Here is a 13,290-nt window from a genome sequence, read left to right as displayed (position 1 = left end):
TGTAGAGAGTATTTAATTTTTGAACCAGAGAATTTCCATACTTGGTACACAGCAAGATCCTAAGATGGTATTGAATAGTTTCTTTCCTTAAAATAACGTCTGACTTCAATGTAATAAAACATGTATCTGAAACCCATAGTTATGAAAACATCTGTTTTTTAGTATTCAGTGAAAAGGTAATTCTTTAAGAAATGCAGATCAAAACCACAATGAGATAACACCTCATGCCAGTTAGAATGGCGATCATTAAAAAGTCAGGAAACAACAGATGCTGGCGAGGATGTGGAGAAATAGGAAAGCTTTTACACTGTTGGTGGGAATGTAAATTAGTTCAACCATTGTGGAAGACAGTGTGGCGATTCCTCAGGGATCTAGAACCAGAAATACCATTTAACCCAACAATCCCATTACTGGGTATACCCAAAGGATTATGAATCATTCTACTATAAGGACACATACACATGTATGTCTATTGCAGCACTGTCCACAATAGCAAAGACTTGGAACCAACCCAGATGCCCATCAATGATAGACTGGATGAAGAAAATGTGACACATGGAATACTATGCAGCCATAAAAAAAGGATGGGTTCATGTCCTTTGCAAATAAATAAATAAAGCAAGAATAGGAAAAGTCTATAAAAGAAGAATATTGAGAGGTACTAGCCCTATCAAATATGAAAACTTTTATTTCATTTTATTTATTTATTTTTTTTGAGACGGAGTTTTGCTCTTGTTGCCCAGGCTGGAGTGCAATGGCACGATCTCAGCTCACCGCAACCTCCGCCTCCTGGGTTCAAGCGATTCTCTGCCTCAGCCTCCCGAGTAGCTGGGATTACAGGCATATGTCACCACACCCGGCTAATTTTTGTATTTTTAGTAGAGACGGGGTTTCTGCATGTTGGTCAGGCTGGTCTCGAGCTCCTGACCTCAGATGATCCACCCATCTCGGCCTCCCAAAGTGCTGGGATTAGAGGCGTGAGCCACCGCACCCAGCCACCAAATATGAAAATATTTTAAAAGCTATAGAAGGTTTTTGTTTTCATATATATATGTATATACACATATATGCATATTATATATGATATACTAGGATATATCATATATAATATATAACATGTATCATATATCATAATATACATCACATATATATTATACATTATATTATATATTGCATATATTATATATAATATATATTTTCTGCACAGCTGTTTGTGGTAGGATATTATATATATAATATATAAGGCATATTTATTTTATATTATATATTATATACTATATATTATATATTATGCCTATTATATAATTAATTATATAATTATTATATAATTTATATTATACTATATAACACATATATACTATATATTACATACTATATAAGGTATAATATATATTATATATCGTATACTATGTTATACATTATACATTGTATTACATTATGCATACAATATATTATATATTTTATATATTATATAATACATAGTATATGTTATGTATTATATGTGTTATATATGTAATATATATTTTATATATGTATATATTTTCTGCACAGCTTTATGTGGTAGGATTGACCTACAATAGATGGCATGTAGTATTCAGAAAAGTGCAGTTTGCCAAATGTTGACCTAGGGGTGCCCCTGTGGATGCATCCATCATCCCTGTGTCTGTGCCCCTCGTGATTCCTCCCTGCACCCTGTAACCCCTGGTGCCCAAAAGCCTGCAAAAATTAAACTCCTGTACAGAGTATGCATAAACAGACGATGGAAAACACCAAGAAGTCCAGAACCAGCCTCGATAATTAATGGGAGTTTGTTTTATGATAAAAGATGGCATTTCAAATCAGTGGGAGTGGGAGGTGGATTATTCCATAGCGTGTTGGCAGCTAGGGGTCATCTGGAGAAAAACAAGCCCGAGGTGGATAGAGGCCTCACAGCCACATTCATGGCAGGTCGGAGATTAAAATATGAAAGAGACCCCAAGGCAAATTTGATAGCCTTATATTGGGGAGGGCTTTGTAAGTTTGTTTCCAGATCCAGAAGCGATTTATGAGAAAAGATTCAGAAATATGAAAGATTGCTAAGTATAAGAATGACAGTTTCTACATTTCGTGAAATAACCATAAAGTTGAAAAAAACTGTGGAAAAATGGAAATTATATCACCGATAAAAAGTTAATTTATTTAATATAAAAATACTTCCGGCCTGGCATGGTGGCTCACACCTGTAATTCCAGCACTTTGGGAGGCTGAGGCAGGTGGATCACCTGAGGTCAGGAGTTTGAAACCAGCCTGGCCAACATGACGAAACCCCGTTTCTACTAAAAATACATAAATTAGCCAGGCATGGTGGTGTGTACCTGTAGTCCCAGCTACTTGGGAGGCTGAGACAGGAGAATCGCTTGAGCCTGGGAGGCAGAGGTTGCAGTGAGCTGAGATCGTGCCATTGCACTCCAGCATGGACAACAAGAACAAAACTCTGTCTCAAAAAAAAAAAAAAAGAATTCCTAGCATCCAATGAGAAAAAGACCTATACCACTCAATACAAACACAGGCATGGATAACTACAGGTCATTTAATGCAGACAGTTCCTAAACATGTGAGATGTTCAGATTTACTCAAAATAAAAGAGGTAAAAGCTTAGAGCAAAGCACTTCTCAGCTGTCACGCTGACACCGTCTGCAAGTTGGCTGACCCTGCGGGTGAGGGCAGAGGAAGACAGACACCTCCAGGTGTTGCCAGTCGGGTGTAGCTGGCACAGCTTGGAAGGCAGCTGACATGAGTGGCCCGGTCCATGAGCCTGTGCCCTCTGTCTCCCACCTAGGAGTGTAGCTCAGAAGTGCAGTTGGGCTGCTGCGAAGTGAGCTGTACACGCTCGTGTTTGTCATGGTGAGGATGGGATGTGCATTGGGACAGGACTGGGTAAGCACGTAGCGACACATCTGGAAGGGGGAGTAGAGGCCACCTTGGAAGGAGTGAGGCAGCTCAGCATGTCCAGCACAACGGACCTCCCGGGCTTCTGTGTGCTGCGAGGGAGAGAAGCCAGCAGTGCAGAGCAGAGTGTGGAATGGGCTGCATTTGGGGATTCCAAGAAAAAGACGCAAATGTATATATAACCACGTTCATGCTTGTGAGAAAACTGGTCACAGTATTTTCCTTCTGGGAGGGAAGCCAAGTCTGGGCACCCCTTTATGCCATTTGACTTCTCCTGGCAATAAATTACCTCTGCAGAAAAATATAAATGAAGCAACCTGCTGATTTTTATTATTTTATTTTTTGAGACAGAGTCTCGCTCTGTCACCCAGGCTAGAGTGCAGTGGCGCAGTCTTGGCTCACTGCAACCTCCACCTCCTGGGTTCAAGCGATTCTCCTGCCTCAGCCTCCCGATTAGCTGGGATTACAGGCGCCTGCCACCACGCCCAGCTGATTGCATTTGCAGTAGAGATGGGGTTTCACCATGTTAGCCAGGATGATCTCAATCTCCTGACCTCGTGATCCGCCCACCTCGGCCTCCCAAAGTGCAGGGATTACAGGCGTGAGCCACCGCGCCCGGCCAATCCACTGATCTTTAGGCCCAAAATTGTGTGGAATTTGAGACTTCTGAAGCAGCAAGAAGACACAGTATTTTTGGGCTTTTTCCTTTGATCTTTTATCCCCTGGATAGGCGTGTATTAACTGATTTATTGTTGTAAAGGTCTGCTTTGCCACAAAGCTGTACCTCAAGACAGGGGCTGAAGTGTTTTGGAGTACCCACTATGTGCTGGGTGCTGTGTATTTTCTCTCTTTAATGTGGTGTTTATGTAATGTTTTCTTTTACAAAGCTGTCCTGTCTATATATACACACAGTGGTTCTTCTAGCAGTCTAACGGGGTTATTAGGTAGAGTATCTCCATGCTTTAAAGAAATTGAAGGCTAAGAGGTTTGATTATTGATTTGCCCAAGACCCCAAAGCTTAGCACCTGGGTAGCAATGCAGAGTTTACCAGCTTGCTTTCTTCAGTGAGTATTCATTGGCAGGGGTTTCTGGGTTGACTGTGCCATTCAGAGCCCTGGGCCTCAGGGTGACATGGTTGGGACCTGGCCCCATGTGTGGCATTGTGCTTGAGAAAGTTTCTCAGTATTCTGGAGTGGTAATTCCTTCATCTGTGAAATGGGGAGACTTGGTTCCTGAGGCTGCATGGAGCGGCTCAGGGAGACTAGCAGGTGGCAGGTGCTGGGCTTGGGAGGCTCAAGGGCCACTTGAGCAGGACCAGCAGTTATGATGCCCAGTTCCATTCCAGAGCTTCACAGCGTCTTGTGCATCAGTTCATGTAGAGTTTTTCATTGAAATTATGAAATAACATGAGCACACCTAGTCTTGTGTCCTAGCCTCCTTGGATAATGTGGCAGGGGCTGCAGATGCGTGCCCCCAAGGCACCCACATTCAGAATTGATTGTACTGATTTGGTGGTCTGTCTCCAGAAACCCAGCCATGGGACCTGAGGAATGAATACTCCATTAAATCCCAGTTGTAGGGTGTTAAATTACTTTCAAAATATTTCTTTAGAGGTTCCTTTTTAATCTTTCTCTTTTTTATTGGAACAGAGTCTTGCTCTGTCACCCAGGCTGGAGTGTCATCTTGGCTGACTGCAACCTCCGCCTCCCAGGTTCAAGCGATTCTCCTGCCTCAGCCACCTGAGTAGCTGGGATTACAGGTGTGCACCACCACGCCTGGCTAATTTTCGTATTTTAAGCAGAGACGGGGTTTCACCATGTTGGCCAGGCTGGTCTCGAACTCCTGGCCTCGTGTCATCCACCTGCCTTAGTCTCCCAAAGTGCTGGGATTGCACACGTGACCCACGGTGCCCAGCCGCCTCTTTAGTATATTTTTGACTATTTTTTCTTCTCCTGAGGATTAAGGGATAAAATAGGAACCCAGTTTCTTATCATACAGACTAGACCAAGATGATTTTGCCCTTGTCTTAGAAAAGTGGAGGATCCTTGGTATGTTTTGTTTTCTATTTTACTGTATTTTTATTTTTGTTTCGATGATGGGGTCTTGGTCTGTCGCCAAGGGTGGGGTTGCAGTGGCGCAATCATGGCCGTTTGCAGCTTCAACCTCATGGTCCCAAACAATCCTCCTGTCTTGGCCTCCCAAAGTGTTGGGATTACAGGCGTGAGCCACTGCACCCAGCTGGTTTGTTTTTTACTATGTAATGGAAATTGTGACGTTATTTCTTCTCTAACCAGAAGGCAAGGTCAATAAGCCTTTTTTTCTAGCTAAGCTACTAGTTCAGTACCTGAAATGAGTGCCCCCGCTTTGGTGAGTAGGCAGGGGCAAACTGAGGCCGAGGCACAGTGGGGCCATAGCCCCCCCATTCACTGGGGGTGGCTGGGATACGTTTGCTGTCGTGTTGCGCAGGTGGGCATTCTTGTGTCTGGGTGGTTCTATTGCGAATGCCCCAGCCTCATTAACGTGCACATCTAATCCTTCTGCAGATGAATATTTCCCCCGCTTCCCTCGCCGGTCTTTATGAGGAAGACTTCAAGCGGGACATGGCAGCCCTGAAGGTAAAGTGTGGGGCTGGTTGTTCCTACCATGAGGGTGACAGGCGTGAGCAGTGACAGCTGGTGCTGGCTGACCTGTGCTTCTGCACAACGGAAACACGGTCATGTCTCCACTCTCTTGCAGGTTCTCCCACCCACGGTGTACTTGAGGGTAACCGAAAATATTCCTCAGATAATTTCTTTCATTGAAGGAATCATTGCTCGTGGGCATGCTTATTCAACGGCAAAAGGTAGGGTTTATGTTCTTTTTTTTTTTTTTTTTTTCTGAGACAGTCTCACTCTGTCACCCAGGCTGGAGTACAGTGGTGCGATCTCAGCTCACTGCAGCCTCTGCCTTCCTGGTTCAAGCGATTCTCCTGTCTCAACCTCCTGAGTAGCTGGACTACAGGTGTGCGCCACCATGCCCGGCTACATTTTTTTTTTCTTTTTTTTTTTTTTATTTTTAGTAGAGATGACGTTTCACCATGTTGGCCAAGCTGGTCTTGAACTCCTGACCTTGTGATCCGCCCACCTTGGCCTCCCAAAGTGTTGGGATTACAGATGTGAGCCACTGTGCCCGGCCAGTTTATATTCTTAAAACTAAAACATTACTAGGATTTGGAGAAACTGGACATATTTATGAGTTGCAGGAACATACTAAAATTTACTGTCTGTCTCTATAGGATTCCAACAGCAGAGCTGTTGTGGGGTTTTCTACGATGTTGTATCTCTTTGCAAAATGATTGAATTAATTCTTTCTAAAAATCTTTTCCAGTCACAGGGAGAGGCGAACATCTGGACAGCTAGTCTTGGTAAGAGTCATGGAATCTAGGTGATAGGTGTACAGGTGTTCAGTGTGGTGTTATTTCATCTTTGTTTAGATATTTTCCTAACAAAAAGTTGGGGACAAACACAGTACCTCCAGAGACCTGCTCCCTCTTCTTAAAAGTCAGCCCAGGTCATCCCCCTCTGTTTGGCTATCATTTTTTTCACAGGCCATTAAGAGTGAGTTGCGGGAGTGAGAGGTTGCAGTGAGCCGAGATCACGCCACTGTACTCCAGCCTGGCGACAGAGCAAGACTCCGTCCCCTCTCCCCCTGCAAAAAAAAAGGAAAAAAGAGTGAGTTGCAAGGTCAGGTGTGGCGGCTGACGCCTGTAATCCCAGTACTTTACAGGGGAAATGGAGGCAGGTGGATCACTTGAGGCCAAGAATTTGAGACCAGCCTGGGCAACATGGTAAAACCTTGTTTCTGCTAAGAAGACAAAAAATCAGCCGGGCCTGGTATTGCATGCCTGTGGTGCCAGCTACTCCGGAGGCTGAGGCATGAGAACTGCTTGAACCCAGGAGGCATAGTTTGCAGTGAGCAGAGATCACATCACTGTACTCCCGCCTGGGTGACATTGCGACACTCTGTCTCAAAAAATAAAAATAAAAAAGTGAGTTGCAGGGCTGGGCGTCGTGGCTGATACCTATAATCCCAACACTTTGGGAGGCTAAGGCAGGTGGATCACTTGAGTCCAGGAGTTCAGGACCAGCCTGGGCAACACGGAGAGACCCCTTCTCTACAAAAATAAAATGTAAAAATTAACTAAGCATGGTGGCGTGCTCCTGTAGTCTCAGCTACTCAGGAGACTGAGGTGGGAGGATAGATTGAGCCCATGAAGTTCGAGGCTGCAGTGAACCGTGATTGTCCCACTGCACACCAGCCTGGGAGACAGAGCAAGACCTTATCTGGAAAAAAAAAAAAAAAAAGCGTGAGTTGCAGATGTTCTGATGCGTCAGTCTTGACACTTCAACATGCATCTCTGCATAAAAGGAGTTCAAATGTCAGACCTAAGACAGAGAAGAATTTGCGGCTAGCTTCGTGTGTCCTCTCCATATTAAATGTACTCACTTGTCCCCAGGTTTCTTTTATGCTTGACACCTGCCTCCCCACACCGTCATCTAATGAAGGGCATGTGCTGCGTGTGCATTTGTTGGTTTAGTCTCTTCACTTTTTCCCTTCCTCGTAGACTCTTTCTTTTTTCTATTTTTCTCTTTTTCATTTTTTCTGGGTAAGCACATGTAGACTCTTTTCGAGACTCCGACAGGTCCGTTTTCCTGCGCAGCAGTCTGTTTAGATTGGCATGTTGCTCACTGCGGTGCTTTCCTCGGATGGCGGATGCTAATCTGTCTGGTGGCCCCCAGGCAAGGCTGGCGTCCTGCTGTTTTGCTGCTTCCGTGATGAAGCATCTCCATAAATCTGAACTAAATCCCACCCATCCTGGCCGCAAACCCTGACCACAGTCTTGTCTCTCCATGAAGTTCTCCTTCCCCCAGCACAGCTGAAAGTGAACTTTCTTTCTCAGCCTTGGTATCTCTGCTGTACCATTTGGCAGCCAGTTCTGCGCTGACATAGTTTGTGGTTTAATGTATTCATATTTTGTCCCCGTCTAGATCATAAATTCTCAGACCATAAAAACCTTTTGCTTTATTGAATGACGCCGTAAAGCATCCAGCCCACGGCTGAAGATACTCGGGTATTGAATGTTTGTTGCAGTGACTCAGAAAACATGAAGTGCTGCCCTGGACGTTCCTGTCCTTCCTGGGTCCTGCCTGGAGGCATAAGATGAGCACCTGAGGCCCCGAGGACCCGTTCAGTATGCTCTGCGTATGGAAGTAGCTTTTTACTTGTTCTAATGTGGTATATTTAGAGTTTGTTTCCAAGAAAAACTTTTTTTTTTTTTTTTTTGAGACAGAGTCTTACTCTGTCACCTAGGCTGCAGTGCAGTGGCACAATCTTGGCTCACTGCAACCTCTGCCTCCCAGGTTCAAGCAATTCTCCTGCCTCAGCCTCCCAAGAAAAACTTTTTAAAGGACTTAGGTGGTTGAATTAGATTTTGCATCAGAAAACACAGGAAGTAGTTTTTTGCTTTCGTGTAACTTGAAATGAGATATGTGGGCCTGTGCTTCCATTTTAGGAATAAACTGATAAATATTCATGAGTCTTTAGGGATTCTCGTCTTCACAGGCTTGAGGAATGAATGCTATTTGTTGTTTTATTATTGTGTTTTATTATAAACATTTAATAATAGCATAAATATAATTAATTCAAAATACACTTACATTCACTCAAACCCCAGTAATTTGGACTTTGTGACAATTCCACAAGGGCTTGGTTGTAATTTGATCTTTGAACTCTTGCTGAAAAACAATTTGTTCAGCAAATTGATAACATAAACCAAAGTGAAGGGGGAATGTTTTCCCCGTTTAAGGGAGTGGATTCTCTCCAGTGAAGCACTCCTAAAGCACTGTTTGTATTCTGACTTTATAGAAAGCAGCTCCCAGGGCCTGGATGTCTCCGTACTGTCCTCTGGTTCATCCCCAGCACCGAGTGCCAGCTTAGTGGTCAACCCTGAATGACCAGGGAGGACGCTGCAGAGACAGGGCGGCATTTTCTGTTGAAACGTCTCCTGGCTTTGTTTGCCCAAGCCGCCCTGCCCTTTCCTCCCACCAGTGACCACTGTGCTCGGGGGGCCTGTCCTGTTCCCGTGTGCCGAGGACATGAGGCAGGTCCTGGGTGCAGCTTGTGTTTGCCAGTTGCAAAGTTTCCTTGATCTTACCAAGACCAGTGTCTGCAGTGAGAAGGGCAGTACTGATGCAAATTAGTAACTGCATTAGTAAAGAAGAATGTGAAGGCTCAAACTGTATAAAGGCTAAAAGTTGCACCCACACCTGGGCCCTGAGGACAGCTACATGCTGCTGTGTGGTTCGAGGGTGCTGGATGGTGACTGCAGATCTGTGGTACTGAGAGTGGCCATACTCACAGCCCAGGTGAGCATTGCCTCCTTCCTAGGGAGACACATGGCCTGGAACACACAGCGGCTGCAGCCTGGCAGCTTTGGAGCATGGGTTGGTGGCGCTGGCTTCCTGACAAAGCTCCCACTCCGAGCGCCTCCTCCCCAGCTCTGCTTTCCAAGGCTTTGTGGTGGAAGTGGCAAGGGCAGCCCAGGCTTGCAGGAGGCTCTGGCGAAGGTTACTGACCTCAGTCTGCAAAGTGGACCTTGGCGCTCAGCCTCACAGATGCTTCAGTATGCAGATGATTTTGTTTTGTTTTGTTTTGTTTTGTTTTGTTTTTTGGTAGAGATGGGTTCTCATTATGTTGCCCAGGCTGGTCTCAAACTCGTCAGCTCAAACAATCCTCCTGCCTCGGACTCCCAGAGTTTTGGGATTGGAGGCGTGAGCCACCGTGCCCAGCCAGACGATGTTTTCAATCTGAGTAAAAAGGTAGTTTTGGAAGATGACTGGGTAAAGAAGGAGTGTCTTTGCCAGCTGGTGTGTAACATAAAGAAAGAGTGTCTTTGTTAACTGGCATGGAACACAAAGCCCAAGATCTAAATGAAGGTCAGTGATAACACTTTTCTTTTTTCTAATTAAATAATTGTCTCAGCAGTTTACAGAGAACTACATTTGTGTTTTCACTTTCATATCTGTGTACTCATGATGTGTCCAAATCATGCATTTATCATATAGTATTGTTTTTAATTCTGGTTAAAAAATATATTAAGCCGGCCGGGCGCGGTGGCTCACGCCTGTAATCCCAGCACTTTGGGAGGCCGAGGCGGGCAGATCACGAGGTCAGGAGATCGAGACCATCCTGGCTAACACGGTGAAACCCCGTCTCTACTAAAAATACAAAAAATTAGCTGGGCGAGGTGGCGGGCGCCTGTAGTCCCAGCTACTCGGGAGGCTGAGGCAGGAGAATGGCGTGAACCCAGGAGGCGGAGCTTGCAGTGAGCTGAGATCCGGCCACTGCACTCCAGCCTGGGCGAGAGAGAGACTCCGTCTCAAAAAAATATATATATATATATATATTAAGCCAGGCATGGTGTCCTGCCTGTAGTTCCACCTACTGGGAAGGTTGAGGTGGGAAGACTGCCTGAGCCCAGGAGTTCAAGTCTATAGTGAGCTATGATACAATCCACTGCACTCCAGGCTGAGCAACATAGCAAGACCCTGTCTATAAAAATATAAATACTATATATGTATATTGGGGCCAAATGCTATGTTCTGTATTTAAATTCTAATTACTTGTTAGATGTTAAGCTTGTCTATATGCTGATGTTTAGACTGAGAAGTGATGGATTCATAATTGCCTTTATAAACAGGCAATGTCTACTTCGATCTGACGTCTAGAGGAGACAAGTATGGCAAACTGGTCGGCGTGGTCCCTGGTCCAGTCGGAGAGCCAGGTGGGTTGACCGGGCTCAGCCCTGTGGGTCCCTGACCTCTGCCTCGGGTCCCAGTTCTGGGGAGATGAGATCTGGAGCGCAGACCCCTCCATTTGCTCAGACACTGGCGGTACCCAGGTGCCACCTGTGTTTTAAATTTAATTTGGTTTCTCTGGATGGCTCCAGCTTGTGAGGCATAAAGTTCAAATGGCAAGTAGGGCATCGTCCACCCCCGCCACCAGCGTGCCTGGCTCCACTCCCTGGAGACAGTGCTGGTCTCCTGTTTCCTTCCCAGGATTTTCAGTGCACATGAAAACCTCATACACGTCCGTCATATTTTCGCATTCTTCTGTGTTTTGCTGTTACCGTACATTTAATTCCCATATGTGTCTTAACCATGTGTTAAACTTCCAATCTATTTGAATCTCTTCCTTGCTCTATTCTATTCCAGGGAGTTATTATGTCAAAACCATTTTTATGGAGAAGAAATAGTAAGTGCAGTATATGGAACTAAATTTAAAATAATTTGAAAAGCGTAGTGTTTAGGGAACCAAACAAGAATAACAGGGACAAACCCTAGAGATTGTTCAAGGTGTTTCTGGTTTTAGGCACTGTCTTTCTGCCCCATAAACTGCTGATGAATCCTAATCATCCACAGCACTGACCCCTCAGGTTCGTTCCTTCACCCTCTGTGCTGTCCTGTCCCACTCCCTGTACGGGCCGGAACACAGAAGCCCATGTGTTCCACGTGTGAGGCATGGCTACCAGCAGGCCGTGTGGGCTGTGCTTAACACGTGTGGAGAAGTTTCTGAGAGTTGTACATTCTGGCATCAGGAGGGTTTTTAAAAATTATTTATTTAATAGATTTGTTTTTTAGAGCCATTTTAGCTTCATAGCAAATTTGAGAGTAAGGTACGGAGAATTCCTCTCTACCTGCTACCCTCCACGTCGCCCCCCACACTGTCAGCATCCCCCACCATTGACACATCAGGTTCGCCCAGAGACCGGAGTTGGCGTCAGGGTTCACTCTCGGCGCTGTGTGCTCTGGGTTTGGGTGAATGTATAGTGACATGTTTCCACCGTTACAGCATCACACAGGATACCTGCACTGCCCTGAAAAATCCTTTGTGGTCCGTCTGCTCATCCCTCCCTCTTTCCCATCCCTGGAAATCCCTGGTCTTTCCACAGTCTCCAGTTTTGCCTTTTCTAGATTGTCATATAGTTGGAGTCACATACTGTGCACCCTTCTCAGAACGGCTTCTCTCACTTAGGAATACACAGTAGTTTTCCTCCATGTCTCTTCATGGCTGAGAGCTCGTTTCTCTTTAACACTGAGTCACATCCCAGTGTCTGAATTTACAGCAGCTTACCCACTCACCTACTGAAGGGCATCTTCACTGCTTCTGAGTTTTGGCAATTATGAATAAAGCTGCTGTAAACATCCACGTGCAGGTTTTCAGCTCATCTGGGCAAATACCAAGGAGCACAATTGCTGGGTCCTCTGGGAAGAGCCTTATTTGTGTAAGAAACTGCCCAGCTTCTTCCAGAGCGGCTCCACCATTTTGCATCCCCACCAGTGAGGAATGATTCTGTCATTCCACATCTTCACAGCTGTGCTTTTTAAAATAAAAAAATATTTTCTTCTACAAAAGCAACATATTTATATAATTTATAATGGTACAAAATTAGGAAATAGAATTACACAAAACAAAGATAATAAAATCACCATTTTTACATATGGTGAAAAAAGAGTTTAATGCGTTAGCGTATGTTACTTCCAAAGCAATGGTGTTTTCATTTTAATTTTAAATTTAAATTGTTATAATAACACAATAGAAAACACTATTAAAAAATGTCCAACTTGGTTGAGCATGGTGGCTCACACCTGTAATCCCAGCACTTTAGGAGGCCAAGGTGGGAGGATCACTCGAGGCCGGGAGTTCAAGACCAGCCTGGGTAATGTAGTGAGACCCCTTACTGTCTCTGCCAAACAAACAAAAATGCCCAGCTCAGTGAATTTGTGTTCAGTGGAGACCCCGCGGTCACCACCTAGTGGAAGGAGACCACAATGGCAAGGGAGTGAAGGCACCTGGGTCCTCCGGGTGCCACGCCCTGGCCACCAGCCTCCCTGCCCTGCTTTGGAGGCAACTACTGCCATAACTCTGACAGCGGCCACCTCCTCATCTTTCTGAGTGGGTTTAATTGCTCAAACACGTGTCCCTAAACACGACACTTAGCCTTAGCTGTTTCTTACTTGTGTCTTCTTGTTTTTAGTCCTTACGTCCCTCCCCTGGCTTTTCCTCCTTGCTGCTCGTTTGCGGGATAAACATCATGTGTCTCACGGTTCCCGCAGTGGGATTTCGCCTGCTCTGAGTTTTGGAGTGTCTGTAACATTTCCCTCTGTCCTGTGTGTGTTTTGCAAATTGGTAGTTGAATCTAGAGGCTTAATCCAGTTCTAAATTTCTGGAGAAGGCTACTTTGTAGATGGTGTGTATATTCCTCACTGGGAGACACTAAGGGCTGTACCTCTCTGTGTGTGAGCAGCTCTGGCCGCTCTAGGC

General features: G+C 45.0%; 1 protein-coding gene across 5 annotated transcripts in view; it reads left to right on the top strand.

Annotated features, from left to right (window-relative positions):
- The window catches only part of CARS2 (cysteinyl-tRNA synthetase 2, mitochondrial), a 64,543-nt gene that overhangs the window by 15,767 nt on the left and 35,486 nt on the right, over positions 1-13,290 (top strand). For 4 of the 5 annotated variants that reach the window (XR_012092619.1, XM_073014492.1, XM_038007883.2 and 1 more), the window contains exons 4-6: positions 5,472-5,543; positions 5,665-5,770; positions 10,667-10,750. Coding sequence is in view for 4 of the 5 variants with exons in the window: in XM_073014492.1 (XP_072870593.1) it covers positions 5,472-5,543; positions 5,665-5,770; positions 10,667-10,750 (262 nt within the window). In the remaining variant the exon portion in view is untranslated. Of the gene's footprint in view, positions 1-5,471; positions 5,544-5,664; positions 5,771-9,765; positions 9,903-10,666; positions 10,751-13,290 lie in introns of those variants that run through there. The other variant, XM_038007885.2, reaches the window with a different exon arrangement.

The sequence above is a fragment of the Chlorocebus sabaeus genome, chromosome 3 (assembly GCF_047675955.1).
Source record: "Chlorocebus sabaeus isolate Y175 chromosome 3, mChlSab1.0.hap1, whole genome shotgun sequence".
Taxonomy (NCBI): domain Eukaryota; kingdom Metazoa; phylum Chordata; class Mammalia; order Primates; family Cercopithecidae; genus Chlorocebus; species Chlorocebus sabaeus.
The sequence above is the reverse complement of the archived record's forward strand: the minus strand, read 5'-3'. Positions and strand labels throughout refer to the sequence as shown.